This window comes from Pelodiscus sinensis, chromosome 2 (genome assembly GCF_052426305.1).
Source record: "Pelodiscus sinensis isolate ZL-2025 chromosome 2, ASM5242630v1, whole genome shotgun sequence".
Classification (NCBI taxonomy): Eukaryota; Metazoa; Chordata; order Testudines; family Trionychidae; genus Pelodiscus; species Pelodiscus sinensis.
In genome coordinates this window covers 52,898,221-52,925,858 of record NC_143053.1, presented here as the reverse complement: position 1 = coordinate 52,925,858, position 27,638 = coordinate 52,898,221, and the positions used below count along the sequence as shown (strand labels likewise).

General features: G+C 37.9%; 1 protein-coding gene across 36 annotated transcripts in view; it reads left to right on the top strand.

Moving 5' to 3' along the window:
* The window catches only part of LOC149525258 (uncharacterized), a 185,653-nt gene that overhangs the window by 87,700 nt on the left and 70,315 nt on the right, over positions 1 to 27,638 (top strand). For 17 of the 36 annotated variants that reach the window (XR_016348740.1, XR_016348721.1, XR_016348722.1 and 14 more), the window contains 2 exons: positions 1,392 to 1,454; positions 3,007 to 3,116. The exons of 5 other annotated variants lie outside the window; for them this stretch is intronic. Coding sequence is in view for 2 of the 31 variants with exons in the window: in XM_089776220.1 (XP_089632346.1) it covers positions 1,392 to 1,416 (25 nt within the window). In the remaining 29 variants the exon portion in view is untranslated. Of the gene's footprint in view, positions 1 to 1,391; positions 1,455 to 3,006; positions 3,117 to 4,668; positions 5,133 to 22,644; positions 22,746 to 27,638 lie in introns of those variants that run through there. 14 more of the 36 variants (XR_016348743.1, XR_016348725.1, XR_016348723.1 and 11 more) reach the window with 4 other exon arrangements.

Genomic DNA, 27,638 nt, shown 5'->3' with positions numbered 1-27,638 from the left:
CGTTTTGCTGGCTACACATCTTCCAATATACTTAGATTGATTATGTAACTTACCCCAGAATTTGGCTGGCTATGCTGTCTTTGGATTTGTCTGTCAGGCTCTAGAGGGGAAGACCTTTGTTAATACCCTTGCATCCTAGTGTGTTACTTTGATTGAATAAGTCAACTTTCAATCATGGCAACTATTGTCAGTCAAGAACTAGTAATGACGAAAGTTTACTGTATTGGTCTATATACCTGTATAATCACTAAGTACGGCATCTACTCTCCAGCCACAAGTAGCCTGTCCTTTAGAAAAAAAATATCTTGAAATCTGACAGGATTCTAAATGTACGGTATTGAGTAGTTTCGGTAGTTGTGACAACCCAGGCTTCAGCCCCTGCAATGAAATGGCTAGTGTATTTCAAATAATTGCAAAAGTATTTGAAATATAAAACACCACATATTGTAGAATGGGGATCTTTGAGTCTGTATGAACAGTTGTCCACTGAGATTGAGCCTTTGTTTTATGTAAACTTGAATACCAGGGAAGGAGAGGACCTATGTGCAGTAGGCTAGTTAACTACTGCCTATTTTATTCAGAACTAGGTTCAAATTCTCTCTTGGGACACAGGTGAGAAGAATTTGATGTTTTGAGATCACTGTTCAATTTATGTGCATCACAAGGGACTCAGTTGTGTGTGTGTGGGGGGGGGGGAGAGGTGGCTTAGTGTTATCTTTGGAAAAGGCAATGTGTAGCTGAACTAGTGAAGAAGCAGCCTGGACAGTAAATAAAACAATTCGTTCTCTGTTGTACCTGGTTCCAAGAGGAAGTAATAACAATTTTGTAAGTGTAGATTGTTCAGGTCATCCTACTTCAGCTCAACTCCACTGGTAGGCATGTTAGGGGTGGTTCAGTCAGGACTCCACTTATTCTACCTCCCTCCATCTGCTCACGTGCTCACAGTGAGGAGAGGTTACACTGAAGAGCTTGATATTTCCTGAATACCCTAAATCACAATCCAGAGTGGTCACATGGCAAGGGCGAGTAAAAGGTGTTTAATCCCAGTTCCATCCCTATATGGTATGACTTGATGCAAAGGTGCTACACAATACTGAAGAACTTGCAATTGCTGTTGTAATAACCCAGCAGGTTAGAATTCAGGTATGACAAAGAGAGGCTCATACGTACATTTTGTAACATGGTTTACTCAAATCTCTGTTATAAATCCTTTGTTTTTCAGCTGTTCATTTACTCACAATTTTTTAAACAAAAACAACTTTAGAGCACTGCCATTGCTTGCATTTCAAAAGTCTACCTATAAATGTTTAAAATCATGCAACCCCTATCTCTATTCCCATAGAGAATAATTTTGTTTTCCACATCAATTGGTTTTCTTTGTCTTATTTTAGGCAGGATATCTCCAAAGACAACTAAATATATCTACAACAATGTTTGACACAGCAAGTAGAGAGGTGGGTATATTCTATGTTAAACTACATTGATTTGTACATTTAAACAATTTGTATTTGTAACCATTTTTCAACCTAGCAAATCACTGTATTTGTGTCAACATCAGTTTGACATATATGATCTCCTTTGTCAGTACCTCAGGTAATCATAACTTGTCAGACACTAAGCCCTCTTTTTAAATTTCACATAATTACGAAAGCAACTGGAAATAAATTGTGTGGTTTAATAATACATGATAATATTTTAAATATATTTAAATAAATAAGTAAATTGCTTCTGCAGCATTAATGTAATCTATTATAAAGCATTAATATGCATAACAGATAGCTCTCAGAACAGTAAGAGGGTATTATTTTGATTTGATTTTAATTAGATATATATTGTTTCTTCCATTATATATTAGCCACACTAATACTGTTAGAGGCTTTTATGCATATTTAAAGATTTATTGCACTCAACACTTTAAAACATCTCTAGCGTCATACTAGTATTGTGAATAGAGTTCACAAAACCATCCTAATTTTTGGAGGAAATTAGTGTTGGTTTTAACAATGATAAAATTATATTCCCTGTTGAAGAAAGCTGTGGCTTAAATGCGTACTGTCATTTGAAAAATATGAGTAAGTTTATTGTTCTTAAAGATCTGCAGATGGCTTGGTATTGAAACCATTTCTTTATATGGCTAATATGAATGATTCATTCTGTTATAGCCATCTAGATTGTAAAGACTAATACTTTTTTTCACTTATTCTGCATTTAAACTTTAATATCATGATCTGATATGCAATATGTTTCTTAACAAAGAATGTTATTACTAATCTAGATTTTTTTTTAATGATTTTTGTCTTTGGGACTAACGGTTCAATTCTGCATCACTGAAATCACAGGACGTTTAGAAGTTAACTTCACAGAAGCTAGATGGGTCCCTAAATTCTCCACTTCTAGGAGTGAGCGGGATAGTGGGCAAATTCTGTAACTTTTACACAGGCCTCAAATATCTAGTAGATAGTCATAATTTTTGGTCTTTACTAACCTGGGTTGGAGTCAAACTGATGAAATAAAGGGAAATGGCTTGATATCCTGTTCTCAATTACTGAGCCATCCAGTCCTCTAGAATGCTAGATTTTTTTGTTCTGTTGAACTGTGCTAAAAATCTTGTAGACTTTGACATTCTTTGTTTTCTAAATGTTATGAACTAACCTTAAAGAAATACATAATAGAATATATAAAAAAGAATACAGTATTTAAACAGAAACATAGCAAGTTGTAAACTTTCCATTCTTATAAAATAAACCTGATTTCAATTAAAACAACCTCTGGAGGTAGACTAATGTATGTTATAATAAACGGGTAAATGTAAGGCGTGGGAAAAGTTCAGACATTCCTTCCAGCATATTGAATCAATTAATTGCATGTACAAGGAAACCCTGATTATTTGAAGGAGTAGAGAAAAATGACTTGATTCTTTACAACTAGTACAGACTATTATTAGTATTCCAGATAGAGTGTGTTCTAGGGAGTCCATCATACGCTTTGATCTGTCTGCATCCACAGCTGGAAACTTTGCACCAGGCTCTGGAAGCAGCACGAACTGACAACAGTCGCCTCCATCAGGAAAGTGAGTTAGTGGTTGCAAATGTTAATCAGGGGATCAAAGAACAAAAGTGAGTAAAATTGGGCCTTTTTAAAAAATCTGATTTCATTTCCCATGGCCCCAAACAATTAAAGCTTTCATAAGAACACTCATCTCAGCTTACTCTTATACCTTTTATCCAGAGCTGTGCAATAGTTCTTTATATATATGCTATCATTTTTTCATTATGACTTTTACGTGTTTTAGCATTAACACAAATGGCCAAAAAATACATTATCTTTAAAATGGACCCCAATTTTCAGTGTTGTTAATAACAAATAACTATCATAAGAGAAATCTGCAGATATTAAAAAATACAAATATTCATAGTTTTAAAGAGCTTCTCACAGATTTTGCTTATCTCCAGAATTAAAACTTTCATTTTTCAAAGTGAATTTTGTTGTTGTGCTTCTGAAGTTAGTTTTGACAATGCAGACTAATGTACTGTTGTCATAAGTGTGCAAACAAATGAAAATCAGCATAAGGTAGAAATATAAACTTCACACATCAGCTTCATGGGTATTTATGTATCTGTAATTCTAAATATGCATAACACTTTAAAATTAGATAATATTGTTTTGATTATGTGAATAATTTAAATACTTGCCACTGTCTTGAAAAGTAAATTAAAAATGCATTTGTAGTGCATAATTATCAGGTGTCACATGCAGTGTTGTTGTAGCTTCATTGAGTCCAGAATATTAGGGTATGACTACACATCAAAGCTATTTTGGGATACCAGAGGTATCCCGAAATAGCTCCCTGCATCTTCACAAGTCACTCATTATTTCGAAATATTTTTCAAAATAACAGGCATGCTATTTTGGAATTCTGGTAACCCTCATTCCACGGGTATTAAGGGATGTTAAAAATAGCACTTTATTTCAAAATAAACTCAAAATAAGTATGTAATTTGTATAGCACAAATTGCATATCTTATTTCAAGATTAGAGTGCAGTGTAGACATAGCCTTAGAGAGCAAGCTGGGTGAAATAATTGTTTTTATTGTATCAATTTCTGTTGATGAGAGAGAGAAACTTTTAAGCAGCTTAGAACTCTTCCTATAGTCTGGGAAGGGTACTCAGAGTGTTGCAACCAAATAAAGAATTAAATAGCTAACTAACTAAATAGCTAAATATGGGCCATTTCACCATGAACTATCCCTTAGAATATATGATAACTACTTATGCTAACCTATCTGTTGGATATTGTATTTAGCTGACATTTCACGGATTTTTCTAGACCTGAAGAAGCGCTCTGCATAACTTGAAAACTTGACATTCTTTCAACAGAAGTTGGTCTAATAAAAGATATTACTTCATCCATCTTGCCTTAGCTAAAACATAACCAGTGTCTTTAGTGCAGATCATAGCTTGTTATGAGTTTCTGTGCAATGTCGTCCAAAAACAGGAAAACTGATCACTTTTAAAAGCTAATTGAATAGCACTAGTTTTGTCTCAAAATAGTATCTAGTACTTGAATGGATGAATAAGCCCATATAAGGAATAGAACTTCCTATAGACATTTCACATATTTTGGAGATTTTTTAAAAAATGTTGTCTGTGTTAATGCCTGATCCACAGAGATTGGAAGATATCCTATGAGCACTCATGCAGTTCTGGAAGGATTGTTGGCATAAAAGTGACTCTTGACATGTGGAGTCAAGATTTGTCATGAAGTCACCATCTACAATACAGTAGTTTCTGTAGTATTTTAGAAATGTACTACATTTTAAATAAAAAAGTGGAGCAATATTGTTTTCCAGCAAGTAGTCTAAAATGTCTCTTCATTTAATATCCTGTAACATTTAGTGTTTCAATTTCATTAAACTTTTGAAACTGAATTTGAGTGTGTTTTAAGTCAGGTGCTGTCTCCTATATATCTTCAGTTGTATACTGCTAACTACAAAAGTTTTTTTTAACAAAGTAAGATTTTAACAATTGAGTAATTCATTTTGCACATCAAGGACAAACTCCTCTAGGACTCAGGGCCTAATTCCAGGCCCTAATTGAGAAAGGCATACCGGAGCCCAAAACATCCCTTCAAGATGTAGTGGAAGCAGCAGACACCACTTTTAAAGAGATGACCATGTGATTAGTCATGACGCGTGTGTCTTGACTGCTTGCCTCAGGATTCCCCAGGGAGGTTCAAAGTAGCAAAAAGGTCTCCAATTTCAATGAGTTGAAAGAATCTCTAGAGTAACCCTCTGCTCCCTGGGCATTTACATCTCAGCTCCAAAGAGAAAACATCCTAAACAAGTATATGAGCCAAGACTGCATCATAAATAGGTGTATGAGCCAATACCACTTCTGCTAACACAACTATACCTACTTAGATTCATCCTCCGTCCAGGCATAATTTTTGATAGGACAATCAAATCTCCTGCTCCTGTTAAAGCCACTACTGCTCCGTACACCTTCAACTTTTGGTGGCTGCCTCACCCTCTTTGTCCACAACTGAAGTGCAAGCACAACACACAAACCGGTAGTAGAAATCATCCACTTGTGGATACTCTATAGATGTCCCCTTCCAAGCTCCTCTTCAAGAACCATTCTCATGAAGTGATTGTCTCAGGAGGTAAATTTTCTCCTTCAGCAAAGGACCACAGAAAATAAAAATGGTCATACTCTGTCAGAACAATGGTTCATAGCCTAGTATCCTATCTCTAATAGTGGCCAGTACTAAGTGCTTCAGAGGAAATGAACAGAACAGAGAAATTTTAAATGATACATCTCCTGTCATTCTGTTGCTGGTTCTGTCAGTTGGTGGTTTAGGGATATTCAGAGCATGGGGATGTATCCTTGTCCAACATGGCTAATAGCCACAGATGGATCTATTCCCCATGAATGTATCTAATTCTTTTAAAAAGCCATTTGTACTTTTGTTCTTCTGAACATCCCATAGCAAGAAGTTATATGTGTTATTTGCTATTGTATGAAAAAGCACTTCCTTTTGTTTCTTTTAAATCTCCTGCCCATTAATTTCATTGGGTGACCCCTAATGCTTTTTCTGTTATGTAAATGGGAAAATAGCACTTCTTTATTCATGTTCTCCATACCTGTCATGATTTTATAGGTCCTTATTATATATTATATTATAAACAGTCATCATAACCAGTCATCTCTGGAATTTGCAGTAACCTCTGCCCTGGTAGACTGTCTTCTCTCAGTAAAAACTTCAGGAATTTCTATTAGTTCCCCCAGGTCTGTCTAGCTGCAGTTAGTGTCTTCCATCCTCTGGTATAAGAATACTCCATTTTTACTCACTGAATGATACTTCAGTTCTCAAGAGGTCTATTTAGAACCTTCCCACTAGAGGTGTCACCTGCTCTACAAGGAGACCTCATTGCCATATTATTAATTCTTAGCAGACCACCATTTGACCCTAAAACCACATGTTCTATGGCTTATGTTCACATGAAAGTAACTTTTAAAATTCCAGTTACATCATCTAGAAGGGTGATTGAACTGGGAGCACTCATAGATGACCCACCCTATACTATTTTTCATAAGGTGGCTTCCCTATGCCATTGACCAAAATTCATACCCAAAGTAATTTTTGAGTTTCACAAAAGTCAACCTACTCATTTAAAGGTCTTCTTACCATAAGAATATAAGAACGTCCATATTAGATCAGACCAAAGGTATCCTGTCTACCAGCAGTGGCCAATACCAGATGCTCCAAAGGGAGGGAACAGGTAATTGTCACGTGATCCCTCTCTTGTCATCCATTTCCAGATAAACAGAGGCTAAGAACACCATTAGTACCTATCCTGGCTAATAGCCAACAATGGACCTAACCTCCATGAATTTTTCTAGCTCTTTTTAACCCCTGTTAAAGTCCTAATCTTCACAACATCCTCTGGCAAGGAGTTCCACAGTTTGACAGTGTGCTGCATGAAGAAAAAGTTCCTTTTGTTTGTTTTAAATCTGCTGCCATTTCATTTGGTGACACCTAGTTTTTATATTATAGGAACAAGTAAATAACGTTTCCTTATTCACTTTTTCCACACTAGTCATGATTTTATAGATTCCTATTATATCCCCCCCTTGGTCTCTACTTTTCCATGCTGAAAAGTCCAAGTCTTTTAAATATTTCTTAATGTAGGACCCATTCCAAACCCCTTATCAATTTTGTTGCCCTTTTCTGAACCTTTTCCAATGACAGTATATCTTTTTTGAGTTAAGTCTACCACGTTTGTATGCAGTATTCAAGATGTGGGTGTACCAGGGTTTTATATAGAGGCAATAAGATATTCTCTGTCCTTTCCTCTCTTCCTTTTTTTAGTGATTCCTAACATTCTATTTGCTTTTTTGACTGCTGCTGCACACTGAGTGAATGTTTTCAGAGAACTATCCACGACTCCAAGATCTCTCTCTTGAGTAGCTGTAGCTAAATTAGTCTCCATCATAGTGTATGTATAGTTGTGATTATTTTTTCAAATGTTCATTACTTTACATTTATCAACATTAAATTCCATTTTTCATTTTGTTGCCCAATAACTTAGTTTGGTGAGATCTTTTTGAAGCTCTTCACAGTCTGATTTGATCTCACCCGTCTTGAGCAGTTGGGTATCATCTGCAAATTTTGCCACACCACTATTTACCCCTTTCTCTAGATCATTTATAAATAAATTGAATAGGATTGGTCCCAGGACAGACCATTGGGTAATCCCACTAATGACCTCTCTCCATTTTGAAAACTTATCATTTATTCCTACTCTTTGTTTCCTGTCTTTTAACAAGTTATCAATCCACGAAAGGACCTTCCCTCTTATACCATGATAACTTACTTTACTTAAGAGCCTCTGGTGAGGGACTTTGTCAAAGGCTTTCTGGAAATCTAAGTATGCTATATCTACTGTGCTAAGTATACTTGTCCATGTGTTTGTTGACCCCCTCAAAGAACTCTAGTAGATAAGTAAAGCATGTTTTCCTCTACAGAAACCATGTTGACTTTCCCCCAACAAATTATGTTCTTCTGTGTGTCTAATTTGCCTTGTACTGATGTTAGACTTACCAGGATGTAGTTGCCAGGATCACCTCCAGACACCTTTTTAAAGATTGGTATCACATTAGCTATTAGGTACATAAGATGATTTAAAGGATAAGTTACAAAGCACAGTTAATAGTTCCACAATTTCACATTTGTGTTTTTTCAGAACTCTTGGGTGAATGCCATTTGGTCCCAGAGACTTGTTACTGTTAAATTTCTCAATTTGTAACACAACCTCCTGTAATGACACCACAATCTGGGACAATTCCTCAGATTTATCACCTAAAAAGAATGGCTCAGGTTTGGGAATCTTCCCAATATTCTCAGCCGTGAAAACTGAAGCAAAGAATTCATTTAGCTTCTCTGCAATGACTTTATCATCTTTGAGGGCTCCTTTAGCATCTCAGTCATCCAAGGGCCCCATTGGTTGTTTAGACGGCTTCCTGCTTCTGATGTATTTAAAAACATTTTGCTATTACTTTTTGAGTTTTTGGCTAGGTGTTCTTCAAACTCATTTTTAACTTTTCTTATTATATTTTTATACTTAATTTTATAGAGTTTATGTCCCTTTCTATTTTTCTCACTAGGATTTAACTTCCACTTTTAAAAAGATGTCTTTTTATCTCTCACTTCTTCTACTTGGTTGTTAAGCCAAGGTGGCATTTTTTTGGTTCTCTTACTGTGTTTGGGGTATACATTTAAATTGGATCTTCTTTATGGTGTCTTTGAAAAGTTTCCATGCAGCTTGCAGAGATTTTATTTTTGCCACTTTACCTTTTAATTTCTGTTTAACTAACTTCCTCATTTTTGTGTAGTTCCCCTTTTTGAAATTACATGCCACAGTGTTGGACTGCTGAGGTGCTTTTTCCATCACAGGGATGTTAAATTTTATTACATTTATTTATTACTATTTCCAAATGGTCCAGTTATATTTACCTCTTGGTCCAAATCCAGTGCTCCATTTAGGGTTAAATCAAAAATTGTCTCTCCCCTTGTGGTTTCCAGAACCAGCTGCTCCAAGAAGCAGTCATTTAAGTTATCAAGAAATTTGATCTCTGCATCCCATCCTGAGGTGACATGTACCCAATCAATATGGGGATAGTTGAAATCTATTATTGAGTTTTTTATTTTGATAGCCTCTCTAAACTCCCTTAGCATTTCATAGCCAGTACCAAAATCTTATGCTTCCAATGATGAGAGGACATTTCCCTCTCTGGATATTAAACGAACACTGGCATTCTACCTACAAAGAATGAATTTGAGTAGAAAATAATCCGGATTATTTGCCTCTCCAAAGGAATAATTGTGAAGACATGTATCATTTGCTTGAAGACACTCTAAGCATCTCTGGTTTCATTTTTCTCAGTTACCAATTGGCATATTTTACTCTCCTGAGTAGGGTAAAAAATCCATTCCACTACATCAAAAGCAACCTCACTAGCACCTCTTCAGAAATATCTATGAGTAGCTGTAGATAGGCTACCCAGAGCTCCATCCATATGTTCACAGAACATTACTCATTTGCAAGTGCAGCTATTGGGACTGTAACATTACAAGCATTTTTGTATCCTTACACACACAAACACACCTGTTTAAATACAGGCTGCCCCCAACATGTGATGTGATTGGCTCCGGGATAGTGCTGCAAATTGGGGACATTGTAACTTGAGCCCGCATTTACAACAAGTGTCAGATACCATCGTAAATGCGGGGCTGAGGACGTATGTTGGAGGATTTCGTCCCCTTCTGCACTTACAGAAAAGGTCGTAAGTGCGGAGGATCATAAATCGGGATGTCGTAAAGTGGGGGCCTCTTATACTGCTTATCAATCACACATGAGTTATCTACATAAGGGCCCACATTCAAAGAAGAAATTGAAATTACTAATCTGCAGCTGGGGGTTCTTCAGTGCCTAACTGTATTGCACTACTCACCCTTCTTCCCCTCATCTTCAGATTCTTCTGATTTGCAGTGAGAGAAGAACAGGAGAAGTGTCAATCCTCATTGTTCATTATGTCCTTATTTCAAAGCATGAGGAAAATAGCTATCCAAGCATAGACCAATGCACACTACTTGCTACAAATCTTCAATCTCTGGTGCATGGTGTGCACATGTACCCATGTGTGGAGTACAGATAGTGATGACATATTTCAAAGAACCTCTAGTTATGCATCAGCAACCTCCATATATCTGTGATCTACTAATAATGGTTCTAATTCTTCAGAGTACACATGCCTGACATTCATGTATGCAATGGCCAATACATTATGCAACTCAATCCTTCTGAATTATCCCATCGTTCTTACATTTTTTTTTAAGTAGACTATTTTTATGTAGTGGAAAGATTTCACCTCTTCTTTCTCAAAAAATAATCAATAAAACAAATAGTGATTCTGTTACAGATCCCTGCAATATTCTGCAGGGAACCTCTCTTCATTCTTGGGAGCAGCCATTTACTACAAATATGCTTCTTGTTATTTAACCAGTTTTTAAGCCACAAGTCTGCATCTCTTTTGCTATGGTTATTTATTTTACTTAATAGATGCTTGTCAAAATCCCTTAGAAAATATAAGAAAAATATATCCATTGGGTCCTCTTCTAGCCACAATTTTATTAACTCATTCAAATAAATGGTACAGGTTAAAGAGACACAAAGCTATTTTGGTGTCTGACCTTATCAATTTATATTTATCTAAGTATCCTAGTAGGACCTGCAGCTCCCAGTGAAGCCAGTCAATATAGCGAATATATTATGTTAAAAATGTGACACTGCCTCAAAAGAGGCTGATGACACATTGTGTGGAAAAACAATAAGATTGTCGAGATCTGTGCAGAGGTATCCCTCTCCCCCCATGCACACACACAGTCCTTCTCAGGCACTGCAGAAAGTGCTTCCAGGGTTTGGAGTCCTCACACAAAGATGGGAGCAGACTGTATGAGCCAAAGAATGATGTAGGCAATATGGGAACATCATATCCTCTCTCCCTCACTTTCCCTACTCCAATCCTGGAGTAATTCATTTGAAACAGATAATGCATTTTATCTTTCCCAGAAAGTCCTTCTTAGCAAGGGTAGACACAAGCAGAAGTATGGCTCCAATAGAGCAGAGGTCAGCTGTTATGAAATCTTAGAGCAATATATTTTAGATACACACTGGCAAACATGCAAGACAATACATCAGAATAATACTTAACAGTAACAATTCAGATTTTTTAAATATACTGAAAAAGCTTTTAAAATTATAAATGCATTTCCTATGTGACTACTTTCAGGCAATGGGTTTGGTACTTTTTTCAAACTGTTTGGAGACAAAACCCCACAAACATGCATCATTTTCAGATTCAGCCATCTTAAAGCAATAAACTAGATGATATGAGGTATGTGAGCAGTGTTCCCTCTAAGCTGCATAGCTTCACAGGTGATTAATCAGCCCCGCCCAGTCAGAGGCTCAGGCTCCATGCAAAGAGCTGACTGACAGGGCAGGTCTGATTAATCACCTGTGAAGCTGTTCTGCTGCCCAGCTTAGAGGGAACACTGCGTGTGACCGCAGTTTGCTTTTATAAACATGAACATAACTTGGTATCAGAATATTTACACAGTTAATACTATCAACTTAATAATTAATTGGCTGTGGATGTAAGGGAGCTGGTTCCAATGTGTTATTGAAGTACAGATGTACATTTTTTTTGTAAAATGAGTCCAATTTCTACTGTACCACAGGAGTGGTATTTAAATATACAATATAGTCATATGCCAAAGCGAGCAACATATATTACAGAGTTGGGGCCCAGGTTTCAAGCCCTGGTGAAGTGGTAGCACCTTCCACCCCCAACATGGATCCTGAGAATCCATCAAAAAAAATCTCACAATCCAATTGGTCAACCTCCTTTGTCCTCTCTAGCCCAAGAATCTCCAGTGACAAGGGAAGCAACTCCCCTGCCTCTTAGTGTACAGCACTAGCTCAGTGAATCAATATTAAGACTTCTATTGTCTTCTGTCAACCAAGCTAGAAACACATTGGCTGTGTCTACATTGGCATCCCTTTCCGGAAAAGGGATGCTAATGAGACACTTCGGAATTGCAAATCCGTGGATTTAAATATCCCCGCAGCATTTGCATTTACATGGCTGCCACTTTTTTCCAGCTCGGGGTTTTTGCCGGAGAAAAGCGCCAGTCTAGACACGATTCTCCGGAAAATAAGCCCTTTTCTGGAGGATCCCTTATTCCTACTTTCAAGTAGGAATCCCTTTCAAGTAGGAATAAGGGATCTTCTGGAAAAGGGCTTATTTTCCAGAGAATCGCGTCTAGACTGGCGCTTTTCTCTGGCAAAAACTCTGATCTGGAAAAAAGCGGCAGCCATGTAAATGCAAATGCTGCAGGGATATTTAAATCCACGGATTTGCAATTCCAAAGTGTCTCATTAGCATCCCTTTTCCGGAAAGGGATGCCAATGTAGACACAGCCATTATGTTTGCAATGAAGACTGAACAGAAAAGGTCTTTGTAAAGTTTGTTGCTTCCTGATCATGGAAGCAAAAGCTAATTTTGTTAAATCTCTGAGGTGAGGCCAGCAAAACAATGGATGTACCAGGAATGACCACATAACCAACAAATGGTGAAGAAGTTGGCATCATAGCAAAGAACTAGTCACATGACCAGTGCAGGGAGTGGATTAAGTATCTCGATATTGAGTACAGGAAAAAAAACAGAGACTAGAACTGCATCTCAGGCAACTCATCAACATTGTGCGCTAGCACTGCACTGAGCACGAAGACAACAGTGGTATATGATGATGTGTCCAACCAGGATGTCCCCCTGCTATTTTAGAATCCAGCCTGAGGGGTGATGGGAGCCAGGAGCAGGTGCACAGTGAGGCCAGCAAAATGATTCTGTTGCTGAAATCATTTCTATAGGAGCAGCAGCAGCACATGTTGGGCCATACTTGGAGGAGACAGGATGGAAGCCACATTGGAGCCTGATAAGTTTCTGGCTCCAGTATGCTGTGTATTAATATAGGAATGGGAGGAGCTTCCATTTTGTGATCCAATTCAAAACTTATTTGAATCCCTGACTAGCAATGTTTATCCACCAATAGCAGTTTGCCATAGTGGCATGTATCCACCATGTGACATTGAAAATGGCAACCAGAAAATGCAAATAGTAAAAATGACTAGAATGTAATTTGGTTTTTACTGGAAATACCCAGACTTTTGTTAGGGCATTTCTGTTTCTTACTCTTAAGCATGCCACTCTGTAACCACTCAGAGGCATAATGATTTTGCTAGAACAGTGAACTGTGTGCAGTGCAGGGAGGTGGAAGTGGGTTCCATACACATATCCACTCCATTTCAGGTAAAGGTCGTCCATGCAGTCCATACGTGATAAAATCATTTGTCTCCAATTTGACCAGTGTTTGAAAATATGCTGGGGGGAGGGGAGAGGGCATAAGAGACGTGGTTGTGGAGTTCTGTGTATCTGAATACAATAATAGCCAGCTAAGCTATGTGGAATCTAACTGATTTCTTCATGAATGTGACCCACTCCTGGATGATGAACGGTGCAAATGTTTCCTGAAATATTAACTCCAGGTGGGTAGTTGCATTTTAGGGAAAGACGTATTTTCCATGGCCAACTTGGTAGCTCACCAGGCTATTCCATACATAGATGTGCTGTTCTCTCACTGTATGTTTGAATATTTTGGGTGTATATTCCACGGCATTCTCGCCAACACCTTGGATAACATCTTCCTTTACCACAAGAATTGCTATGTCCTTCAAAGTGTGGAAGCCCCAAAGTTAAAAAAAAAAAGCGTTTGTAGCAATGCCATTGATAGCCCTCCACAAACAAAGTGGTTTTGCAATTTTTAGAAACAAAAATCAGCTTTGTATTTTTAATTTACCATTGTCTCCACTTCTTTTGGTGCAATTAACCAGACTTCATTCAGGTTCCTTCTGTGGTCTCAAGTATTCCTCTCAAAATATACTGAAGTTCAGCTCAGAAAAATAACATTTTATGTCCTGAAAATTCCACAAGAACTTTTTCTGTGCTCCTGCACTGAGCTATTTGAGACAAGACTGTGTGTCTTGTCCTATTCCGAGTCCCTCAACCTCTACTGACTGCATCATCTCCCAAGCTCACCCACACTGCACCAGAAATCTGGGCCAAAGTACCTCTATGGACTATTCTAAGAGGATGCATTTCCAGATGAACTTATGGTTGAAGTTCTGGGCTCGGCCAAAAAGCAGGGCCAATATCAAAACAATAGAACTTAGCTAGAGAAAAGGCACAACAAGAGGAAAGCCTAGAGCTGGGTGACACAACTTGAGGACAGAGTTCAGTGTGGGAGAAGGCACTTGCTCCACAGTTCCCAGAACAGAAAAGGTGACTAAAGGAGAATTGAGCTTGATACTCTTTAAGTGGCTGATAATAATGGCTGCAAGAATAGCAGCTCCTGATACATCGCCCACCACATGGCCTGAGTCCCTGTTTAGAACTCTGGGATCCCATCCAGAAACAGCTTGCAAAACTCCTTGGCTGGGTGGCTCATGCAGTAAGGCTCCATGACTGGCTGGGAAGGGTAAATTTTCCCCAGGCTTTTCTTTATATATACCACCTAATTTGTGGATGCTTCTGACTCTACTCCCATTCGGACAAGTGCACGGCAAGGGGTACATCTATACTGCAGGGGGTTTCCGGGGTAGCTCTGGTATCCTGGAAAAACTCCACTGCATCCAGGGAATGCATTTGCTCTTCTGTTTTTTTGTTTTTTGTTTTTTGTTTTTTGTTTTTGCAGAAGTGCAAACGCGCTGTTTTGGAAGCCCTGTCTTCCTCATTCCATAAGGAAGAAGGGATCTTCTGAAAGAGGGGGATTTTCCAAAATTTAGCCCAGTGTAGGCGGACCAAATTTCAGAAAAGCTTTTTCTGAAAAAAACTGTAGTGTAGACCTAGCCCAAATGGAGAAAGATGGGAAAGGAGAACAGGTACAGGGGAGGAAAGAGATGTACAATGTTAGGGGGTTTCTGTTTTATACTTGGTTTCACCATTTGCACTTCCACAGACACTTAGAGTGTGTCTAGACTACACGGTTTAGTCGACAAAAGTTGACTTTTGTCGACAAAACTATACCTGTATCTACTCTGCCGCTGAGTTCTGTTGACATAATGTCGACAGAACTCAGCAGTTTTGTCGATGGCTGTAAACCTCATTCTATGAGGAATAACGTCTTTTGTCAACAGCGTTCTGTTGACAGAAGGTGTTATTGAATCTACACTGTCCTTTGTGTCCACACTATCATGTCAACAAAGCGGCTTGCTTTGTCAACAGAACTAGATGTAGTCTAGATGCTCTTTGTCGACAGAAGCTTTGTCGACAGTATCTGTAGACAAAACTTCTATTGACAAAAGCCTGTAATCTAGACATACCCATAGTTTGTTTGTTTGCTTTTTCTGTAAAGTCCTTTTCATGCTGCTGTTTTGGTATAGTAATCGCAGCTGTCCAACCTTGCAATGTCTGTAATACTTATTTATAATTGTTTTTTGTCATAAAGAAAATGTGTTGCTATCATTGCCTCATATTGTACATTTGTTATTTAAAAGAATAAAGGTAAACATATGGTCCAGGGCAGTTAAGCATTAGTGTGCAAGCATAATTCATCTATATGGTTATGTATTTCAGTTCACTTCTCAATCAGTTCTTTATATGAATCCATACTATGAACCCCCACATATATTCATAAGTATATTTCATGGAAATCAAGCCTCTCCCAAAGCACTGAACCTGCTTCCCAAACCAATGAGCCCCAGCCACAGTTCCCACAAGTATATTTATAAAGTTATTAGTCCCCCTTTTCCATTGGGCCATGCAAGTCCATAATGTGGGAGCAAAAATCATCCCTCACTTCTGTTGCCCAGGTGCATCCAATTCCAGCTGTAGGTGCCCTTTCTAACTGAGTGTATCAGCTCAATGTTTCCTTATTGTCATAGGGCCAGTCAGGGGGACATGAATCACATCTGGCTTCACAATGATTGTGAAGAGCACCAAAGTTAAAGTCATTCAGACAGCAGTGATGAAACTGTCATCCAAACATATGTGTGAACATCTCCAATAGGATTTCAGTCTGCCAAAAGCTCATTTATCAATCAGGCATTGACTGAACCTGTGGAGAGTGTAATTACAACATTTATTTTTCCAGGGCTTTTGAAATCACGTTCCAGAAATGTAACTTTAATCCTGTGAACATTCTGGATGCACTGCTGGTCATCTCAGGTCTGTGTCATGTGAAACCACCAACTCTGCTTGTAGCCCTGCATCAGACATACCAGTCTATTTCGGGGGCATGAGTGGCTGTAATGGCTGTTATGAGCAGCATCAACCAGTTACAGTCCTCTATGCCTGAGTACTTCTTTTGCTCTGCGTGCTCCACCATAGGTTCTGTCAGGTGCCTTTAGTGATCAAAAACGTTCACCAGATGCTCATTCCATTTCCTGATACAGGCATGAAAACAAAATGACTGCTTGCCAAGATGTGTTGGAGGGCCGTTCAAATTTTCTGTAGCATGTAGGGTGGACAATCAAGTTTGTTTTGGGTCTGTGTGCGTTAGTGTGCATACCAGAGCACCAACTCTGAGCCTGGGTTAGAAGAATCTTAATTAAAGAAAAGAAGAGTTAAAATGGTTAATAGATCATACACATATTGTCAGGTTTGTAGCAGTGATGTTATAGACTGCTATATTGTAAAGTTTATCTGGTAACTTCCAAAAAAAGTCCATAGCTCAATATGCTTCCTCTAACTGTAACTCCATAGTTTAGAGAATCAGGACATGAAAGGTAAAATGGAACACTCCTAGCCTCTTTTCTTATCCTTTACCATGTGTGTGGAAATCTGGTTTCAAAGAAAGCTTTCCCATTTGTGGAAAGTTACTGGCAGAAGATGGAGTTGGGGGATGCATGAGCATATCATATGTTCTTACATTGTTTAATGACTTACAGGGGCAGCCATTGCAAATATTCATGTTTTGGTGTCCACAGGAATATCTAACTAGGTGGAATGAGCTTCTGCCATCACCCATTGTGAAAGCTAAGTGTCTTTGGATAATCAAACTTTAATACTCTACTTACAATTAGACTGGATGTAAACAACCTTGTGGGTACTACCCCCAAAACAAACACATTTGAGACTTATAATCAAAGTTCCTAGCTCGGATACAATGATGTTATAGGATATTCAATGGGATCATCTTATTTAGCAAATCATTAACTTTTCTATCAACACTTTACATGATATACTTTACACAAGATTTGTTGCTATTCTCTAACAGTGGCAATATCAATTATATAAATGGTTATATTTCAATCATACAGCTTCATTTAAACCTTTTGAGTTGGAAAGTGGACTTATAAAAATCACATCTGGTATTGGCCATTTATTCCATATATACAAACATTTAAAAGTGTCATTCCAATAACAGAAAATACATCAGGCCTTCCAAATAATATATAAATATTAAATAATAAAGAGGGTTTCCAAAGCTAATCTGCTCAATGATTTCAGTGATATCCTACACGTAACTACTATTTCAAACACAAAGATGGAAATATATGTGATGAAAATATTGTCCCAACCTTGAAAAGTGTTTTATGTTTGGGCATACTGGTTCTTTTGAAGAGATGAGACTGAGTAAGTACCATGCTTTCTAAATGTAGAAAAAATTAGGTTGACTTCAATGATATATTAGACCATAAGGATGAGAATATGGAATGATTTGTGGTAAATTCTTTATATACACTGTGCACTAAATGATAGTACACATCACTCTACAGCATTAGTGCTTGCTTAGTCAGGGTTTGATGGAGTAGTACCATTATATTTACATATTCACTCATCTTTCATTCTTCCTATTTTTGTTTTATCTCATATCTTTTTATAAATATTTTTGTGTGTTTTTGTTCTGTTTACTATTTTTCTCTCTGTAATCTGTGGATATAATTTAAGAAAATTAAGAATGCTCAATCAATATTATGAAGATGGTTGAATTTGGTTTATGATATTAATGGCCTTTTAAAGACTTTAATTTCATATATCTTTGTGTCTTTTTATCTGAAAGGTCATTTAAATGTCTTCAAAGAAATACTGAATTGTTTATTGATCTCATAATTATACATTTCTTGGTACTTCTGATGTCTGCCTCATCTTGTTACATTATTTAAAAATGTTATAAAACATTGAACAAAAATGAATATAGAGACCTAAGAATAAGTCCATGTGACCTCTCCATTTGAAAAACTCCCAAATCAAAGCTGTTGTGTACAATTTCTCAAGTAATCACAGCCCTCCTATGGAATCATCTATGAGTCTGCATTCTCTGAGTTAGAGTATTTATTTACAATTGTTCTCTCAACTGTGTTCCTCATCTACTGAATCTGAATTAGAAATGGCATTGGTGATGTTAAGTTGAGAGCTGTAGAGGTATAATAACTAATTATGATGTTTGTTGTAATCAGATGAGTCTACAACTACAGATGTTTGCGATCTGTGAACTTGATCTATTTCAAGTAATTTTTGTCAAACTAGAATGTGTGTTTCTCAATACTGTTCTTTTACTTTTTCCTTTAAATCAGGAACTATACTGGTAGTCTTCCAAACAGAATAAAGATTTTGCATAAAAATTGAAGCAATAATTAAATATTGACAATGAATCCAATTTAAGTAGTTTCAAAACTCTAGGCATGTGTGGCCCTTCTGTACGGCTTTCCTGTTTTACTCTCTTTTAAAGATGAGGAGATATAAATGTTGCAATATTCAAGATAAGGACATACAGTACCATTGTTTTATTCCCTTCTCAATACAAGCTAACATTTCATCAGTTCTTGACTGCTTCAGTACTTTTACTTGGTTACTCACTGATACCTTGTTCTATTTTTGAAAAGTTTTAACTAATTCAGAGCCCATCTGTGTTCATGAGTAATTTAACCATAATTTACTTTGCTCTTGATTATGTAGAATTGCATTTGTGACTGTTATTTGCTCAAGTACAAAAATTTGTTTGATCCTCCTAAATTTCCTCACAAACTTCTCTAATCTTGATTAACTTTCTTTTTGGATGTGGTGTTCACTGAAATTCTGAAAGTGCTATAAGAAATTAATTTCACAATCTGTGGTTTGGTTCTGTATATTTCTTGGCTTTTGAGGACCTTTGAGGAAGTATTGGGTCTATTGCCGGAGGTTGCTGAATGGTCTTTTTATAAGGGCCCAGTTCCAATTGTTCTTTAGGGCGTACTTACTTGTGTTAGCTCTGTTCAATAGATCATCTCTTGAGGATCACGGTTTGATTAAGAGTGCTAGGAAGACTGCCAACTCTGTCTGGACACCTCGGCTACATCTACTCTGCAGAATTTTTGTGCAAAAATGGCTGTTTCTGCACAAAAACCCGCGGAGCGTCCACACCTCAACCGTGTTTTTGTGCAAAAAAATGTACAGTGAATTGACAGAATAGAGGGGTTTTGAAATATACGTATTCCTTTTTCTATGAGGAATAACTCCTTTTTGCACAAGAGTTATTGTGCAAAAAGGTGTATGTGGACAGGCAGCAGGGGGTTTTTTTGTACAAAAACAGCCCATCGAAACAACCACATGTGCCCTGGTGGGCATTCTGTTAATGGCAATCAGCTTCTTCGTGAGAGAGCGTCCATGCAGTCTGGATATTCTCTTGTGCAAAAGTGCATCACTTTTCCAATGCGCTTTTGCAGTGTGGATGTGCTCTTGCACAAGAAGCCTGCAGTGTAGACATAGCCCTCAGGTTTCCTGATCCTTGTCAATTTGGGCAAACAAAGGTAAAGTACAGAGACTCCATGTGCAGTGCATTGGCCGATAAATGTAATCAAGATCAGGTGTCCATAATTATATTATAATATCTGTAGTCTTTGAGATACCATCCAGAGACATCAGATCCTGAAGTATTGTTCACTTGCCTAGGAAGAGCAGATAGATTATTTTTTAAAGAGCTCCATTCCTTTCTTTCTGTGAGATCCCTGGGAATAGTTTTGGGCAACTTATCTCTTGTTAAGAAGACTTCACTATGGGGTTTCCCTCTTGTCACTTCCCCCTTGTTGTTCAACATGTATAAGGGACCATCAGGGGAGTTTTAAAGAAGACATAAGGTATTTTGCCTTCAATATGCTGACAACACTCAAATCTGAGACAGTTTTGGCTAATCCAGATAATGCGGTGAGGCACCTTAGGTTTCTGGTTTACACTGGGATGTGAAGGAAAGCTCAGTAGTTGTTGTTCAGTTCAGGTAAAGATGAAGTTATGCTAGATATCTGGGAGAAGCACCAGATTAAATTAGTTCCTTGACTGTGGGTGTGCAGCTGCCTTCAAATTCTAAGGTCTCAACAATATCTGAAAGTCTGTTAGTTTGAACAAGATTAATGGTTCCTCCCCCCCATTTGTGCTTGGCTAAATGAATGCAATTATTTCCTCTGTAAATCTCACTCTCACAACCCATACTTCAGTTAACTTGAGATTAGACCAATATGTGTTTTTCTCTCACCTTGATTATGATTCACCAGTGTCATATTCTCATTTGGAAACTTAATCTAGTACAGGAACTCTTTAAGTGGGGTATCCCATGATAATATAATACTATTTGCATTTCTAGTTTCTGGGAGGAGTTTTCAGTTTCTTTTTTAACCTATAAAGTCCAAGCAGACTGGGGTTTGTCTTCCAATAAAAACACCATGGCAATGATTACTAAGGAGCACCAAGACTCTAGAATTTCTACAGCCCATCATCTCCCACATTTCTATTATGCTGGGGCTGCTCCCATCACTCTGTAGTTTCTGGATGTTGATCAAAGTTGTTCTGTCCATACTGCCTGCTCCTCCTGCTTGCCTCATATCATCTCCTGCCTCCATGGCAGCAGTCAAGTGAGGGGGTTCATTTGATCCTCTCCTTTCCCCACCCTTTATTATCTGTTAGCCATTTGGAAGCAATAGAGAGCGTTTTATTTTGTTTAAAGCTTGCTCCTTGCTTCTGGGTTCGCGTTGTGTCATTGCAATTACCACTTGTACCTTCACTGAAGTAGCTCCCTGCTAAGCACTACTGTCCTTTTAAAGGCCCAGCTGAACAGCTATGCAAGCACTGGGCAAAGTCCAAAGGTGCTTCATATTTGAGGGAGCTTCCCCGGGCTCAATAAAAGGCAAATTATGTCCAGCCTGCTCCCAGCCACTGAATTCAGCTGGACAGACATGTCAGCCCTCCCAACAAGCAGCCATGGCTCTTCCACAAGGGGGAGGTGGGAGGAGGGAAACATGGGCATGAGACACAGAGCAGAGCAAAGAGAAGCTTTTGGGAAAACTTAATCCAGAATACCCAAGGGACAAGTCCTGGGGTAACATGGGGCAAAGATAAGACCTCTGTGGGTCTTAGCAGTCCTTCCTCCCCAGGATTTAAAAACAGATTTGAGTGACTTGGGAAGAGACGTAAGGTTCACTGCATGCTGCATTTCTCCGCTAATATGAGTCAGGGAATTTTGATAATAAGACCCTCTCCTTCCTGAATTAGGTGGAGTGGGACCCTGAATGGAAGGATTCAGAGGCAGAAGTTCCTCTGGGCTCTGCACTAGGCAAACTTCAATAGACTGCACTCTTGACTACAACATGGTCAGTAACACCCACAAAATGTCAAAAAGCACAAAGGAACAAAAAAGGGGAAAAACAGTACAATAAATACAGGAAGCACTTGCTCTCTGACTCAGATTTCTCTTTTTCTACTAAGGAAAAACACTGTTGAGGACTTGGAAAAATGCAATAAATATTTCTCCCTGAGAAGTTTGAGCCCATAGGCAAAAAATGTATGACCATAATTCAAATCTAGTCTGAACAGGGTCCTGCGGATAAGCCTCAAAGTAAATATTTCAAAACATCCCCCAAGGCAGCCTGAGCTACTCCTCTGGAGAAGTGATCAGGGAGTAATGGGAAAAACCTAACACTATACATATATTAACAAACATGACCTCAGTTGATGCAGCCATAAGATGGTTATTCCTTCAAAAGGAGAATTCTTAACAGGAAAGCAGAAGCCACCCTCAGAGGAGACTGCAAAGCTTCCTTGGCCACCCTCAGAGTTCCCTTCATAACCATGTATATTGCAAAAGCTAGATTGTTATGGCTGGAGGAGAGTAGGGCCATTAAAGACAGGGTCCATCCAGATGATAGCTCCAAACCTAAGAAATTTTCTCTGGCAACAGCATTCATGGCTGACACCTCAACAGACACAATGGGATTCTCAGCCAGTGACTAGGACATCCAGCTCAGCAGCCAGGAGGCATATATGGTTCCTCCCCAGAAGATAGATACTCACTTCAAGGTAGTTACATGCGCCTATAAGTTCACAGAATCTCTCTTCTTTGGAGAAAAACTAGAAGAAAGAGTGACAGAAAATGCTGCAAAATTAAAGCAGGTCTTCCCTTCTCTGATGAATGCTTTAAGAAGTGAGTACAAATTCATTTTCAGACAGATTTTTTTTTTACTTTGCCAAGTGTTACCTTGTCATTCTATTGCTCCTTAGAAGAAAGATGATCAGAAGTCCAGTCCATCTTCTTTGATGTTCAGAAGTGCACTGAAGGAGTCCCTGACTTCATCAAGAGGCTGAACAAGAGGATCAGAAAGGTAAAGGCCCTCAGGACTGTAGCATCTACAGTGTCATCCCTGTAGCAAGAGGAGCCCCTAACTTCAGTGGATCTGGCACATCCATCTCCATATGCTACCGATGCCACCACAATATTCTGAAATTTGTTTACAGCAGAGATCATTACTAGTGCTGAATGCTCCCATCCAGCCTCTAATACTCTTTCAGGCTCCTTAGGAAGATGGTGGTGGTGATTACAGACAGATTCAGATTGTAGGATATTCATCTCTGCCCATTTCAAGCCATTCTGATTAGAGCTCCAACCTGCACTGCATATGTATGCACACTATGATTCATATACTGGATCTCCTTCAAATGCATAACTTTGTAATAAATATCAAGGAAAATTTTTTATTCCCTTAACAAGGCAACTGGAAGGGAACATAGACACCTCAATGGCAAGATGTTATCTATAACTCAAAGGTCTCTAGAAGATCCAAGATCTCACATCCATATTGAATGAGTGTATAGCTCAGCATCTTCAACTATTTGTTAGGTATGTCAGTATTGCATATGGGATCAAGTGTTCTAGCACTGATTGAGCTAGCGTGCTAAAAATAGCTGTATAGATATTTCTTTGACATTGGGACTCATTAGTAGCATTCTAGTTGCAGAATTTTTGGCTGTCCAGCAGAAAACATCCAAGTATCCAGACTTCTTAAAGCAGTTAGATTGGCCAGACTGGCTGTCAGGCTGATGTTTCCTAACTAGGATCTACCATTGATGTTAAAATCCCTAACAGCTCATCCCTTCCAACTTCTGATTTTGATGTCAGCATTGAACCTCTCCATCCAAACCTCTTTTTGGTTGCCATTACATTTGCTACACCAGGGTCAGAGGTTGCAATCTTATTGCATGTTCCATGATGACAAGGTAATGCTAAGAACTCCACAGTCATCTCTCCCTAAAATGAGCTATTCTGTCCATGCTCTTGAAATTATCCTTTATTCTGTTCAAGGCATTTGAGCAAGAAGCTGTAGCACCTTGGTCAGCCGAAGAGCACTAATGACCTACCCTAAGGTGTGGACTTTTGCGTCTAGACTACCGCCGAGTTCTGTCGACAGTAAGTCAACAGAACGGGGCAGTTTTGTCGACGGTGGTAAACCTCATTCTGAGGAATAAAGCCTTTTTTCGACAAAGTTATGTCGAAAAAAGTCACTATTGCATCCACACTGTGCTTTTTCAAAAGAGAGCGTCTAGATTCTCTGTCAAAAAAGCGGCTTGCTATGTCGACAGAACTGGCTGTAGTCTAGATGCTCTTTTTCAACAGAGGCTTTGTCGACAGTATCTGTTGACAAAACCTCTCTAGAAAAAAGCCCGTAGTCTAGACGTATCCTTGGTGTACATTGTTGCCTTGCACCCAAAGTGTCAAGGACTCAGAGCTTTCAGGCTTTCTATTGTATTGTGGCAGCCTATGAAACATTGGACAATCCTATTTCAAAATGTATCTCCTGCATTTCTACCGGAATCAGCTTTTATTTTGACAGTAACTACATAATCAGTCAGCTGCTATACATATGTAATGAGTTGGCATTTGCTGTAGAAGGGTATTTACAAATTCTATGGTGCTTTGGTATTCAAGCAAGAGAAGGAGGCATGAGCAATAGATACTGTCCTGCAGCTTTGAACTGTCTCTGTAAACTGAGGAGTAGAGGGGAACAGCCAAGATTTAAAGGAATTATGGGAAATTTGGATACGAGAAAGGAAATTATGTGGTAAGAAAATTTCCATTCAATCTAGCTAGACGGAAAGAGTGACATAGAGAACAGTGAATGAATATGCATCTGAAGAAAATTATTATAAACAAACAGAATGACCCTATGGTCAGAATGAATATTTGGTGTTGTGAGAGGGCATTTGTGTGGCCTACAGAGCATACTTCCCAGAAGGTTCCCACAGCACAGTGGCATGTGTATTTGTAGAGGTAAAACTTAAATAGCCACAATTACTGAAGCAACTAACCCGTTTTCTGAATTGAAATAGACTGGCAGAGGGAAACTGCTATATCAAATACTTTTCAGCTTGTGCTCACCAACTGGAAGATTGCTAGCATTAGTTTCTACATGGTTTTCTGAGAAAGCACTGCAAATACGGTGATGACTTTTATTGACTAAAAGGTGGACTACTGAGGTTACCCTGTAATTCGGCATTAATAACATCTCATTAAAACAAGAGTTGGGGAGATACATGCTTTTGGCTATTGGAAAATTGGTTTTGCCATTTTAAAAAATGTCTTTCATCACTCTTTTCGAAACACCACAGGTTACCGGAGTTGCTAGAGAATGAACGCATTATTTTGTACACACTAAAAGTGAAAATCAGTGTACTAAGGCAGGATGGTCTCTGACAGACTACCTTCTACGTATTTAAGCCCTTGGAAGAGTTTGCCTATGGGATAAGTTCTAGAAATATTGGTGTATTTGTCATGGTGCCGGCAGCCAGGATACAAAATAGTTGAGCTAAGGCCTTGAAAAAGACAACTGTATATTCTGCTTCTGAGCAGTTTACCAATGTGAAATGTTGGGAAAAATATGGTCGCTTGCATGCTCACTCTTGAATTTAAGTTCTGAAATGCACCACAGGAATACCAGGGATTCTGCACTTAAGAGAAGAACAACAAATCAAACCCTAGGAAAAAAATGAAATAGAGAGAAGAAAGAGACTCTAGTCATCCAGCAATCTGATAAATAAAGCCTGCTTTGAAACTTTAAATGTGCAGAGCTTCTAAGAAAAGATCATGATCAATTCGCAGACCCTGATAACTAAAAAGTGCTGCCTAGACTGAACTTGCACTACACCTTACTGAGCCAATTATTCTCCGGAAATCCAGCTGAGTGGTAGATAGATGTATAATGCTATCAGGCTTCCACATCTCGTAAACCTGGCTTTGTCTTTTCTCAGAGAGCTCTGCCTAGGACTGTTTCCTCTGAAAGGCTCTTCAGTTATTTAGAGAATGTTACATCTGACAACAGATGCCAGCTCCTGCCAGAAAATGAAGGAAGGCTTGTCTTTTTGAAATGTGATCTACCCATACTCAGTTTTAAATACTATTAATGGCTATTATTTATAATTCTTCCCCAGATTATTCAGTTTTCCTATCTACTTTATTGCACCATAAATTTTGTCTTCTGGAAAGCTTTCTGCAGCCCTTATTACTGATTACTGGAGCATTTACAAAATATACTGCTATATGTTTTAAACCAATCTGCTACCAGTTTTAAACTATCTCTTTTACAAGCTTTTCAACAATTTTAAGCTGTGAAATTTTATCACAACTGTGTCATATTGTGATATATTGTATTAAATAGAGATTTAGATTTATGTAAGTAAAATTTTAATATAAATATGTTTCACGATTTGCATATTTTATTACTTGAATTTGGAGTAATTTGAAAAATTGTCAAAATATTTAGTACCAGATAATTCTAAGGAAAATGGTCACACTTTTAACTCAGTTACACTATGGTCTTTTTAAGGAAAAAAGCCTTGCTTTTCCTCTACCATATTTAACTATTGGGGACTTTGTGTTCAGACAGGCTTATCAGCAGGTAGAAGAAGCTAATTTTACAAATAGGCTGTCAGAATAAATTTAATTGGAAGAAAAATGAAAATATGAATACTTAGCAGTTATATACAGTAAATTTCATCCCAAAATACATTAATACTTTTTTTGCTATTTATCAGCACACTGATGCACCTACTGCACACACTAAATATAATTTTCAAATGTATTTTTTCAATTGTGTGGCAGGATTTACCTGTATGACTCACATTAGCAGTAATAGGCGACTAAATCTGGGCACAGCGTGATGAAAATTTACCACGGTCTAGTCAAGAATAGAAAATATATGTCTGATTTAGGGCTTAATCCAGCTCCTAATGAAGTCATTGACAGTCTTTCCACTGATTTAAATGGGAGTTTGAATAGACCCATAATTAACATATGGAATTTTTTTAAGTAACTAAAAAAGGGTATCCTTTAAAAAAAAGAAATGTAGCCCGTTCTGCGTGATGTTAATTTAATAGAACCAATACTATGAAACCTATAAAAAGGGAAAGTTATTTAATAAAGACATGTTATTTTAGTTCACAAGAAGTAGGAATCTAATGGGAAGAATGTTTACTTCTCTAGGTTGTAAAGAAAACAGACTATTATGAAAGGACTTTGTCGGGGTCACAGAGAATAAACAAATTACAGAAAAACTTAAAGATTTCATTGCATTGATCTTCATGGGGGATGAAGGTGAAATACCTACTTAATGGACTGCTCTTTAGATGTAGTAAAGGTACCAGATCATGAAAATACTCAAGAAATTAAATTGGAATAAATTACCAAGGAGGGTTGCCAACCCATCCAGGATTGCCTTGGAGTCACAACGAATTTTAAGATTAATCTTTAATTAAAGATTATGAAATTTGAAGAAACCTCCATATATATATCCAACCAAAACTGGCAACTGTATCACCAGGGCCAGATGACATTCATATAAGTTTTTTAAAGAAATGAATGACTAAAATAGCTACACTTCCTAACACAACTATGTAATTTATATCTACATGTACATTAAGTTTGAAGGTTGGCCAATATGCATCCATCTCTTTAAAAAAGATGCAAGGGATGAGCCCAAGGAACATAAATCCCCTATTCAACTGATACTAATCAGAATGTATTGTTTTGACACCTGTTCACTGCCAATATAATCTTTATTCTTATTTATTAACTTTCACATTTATCCAGTGCTGCTCAGGACCTTAACTTGATTTTTTTTAAGTAAAAGGAAAAAGAACATGATTCATTGAAATAATTGCATTTTTCTAAAATACAGTGCTATTTTAAGTTTATTTTAGTAAATTTTTCAAATTGGTATTCCGTG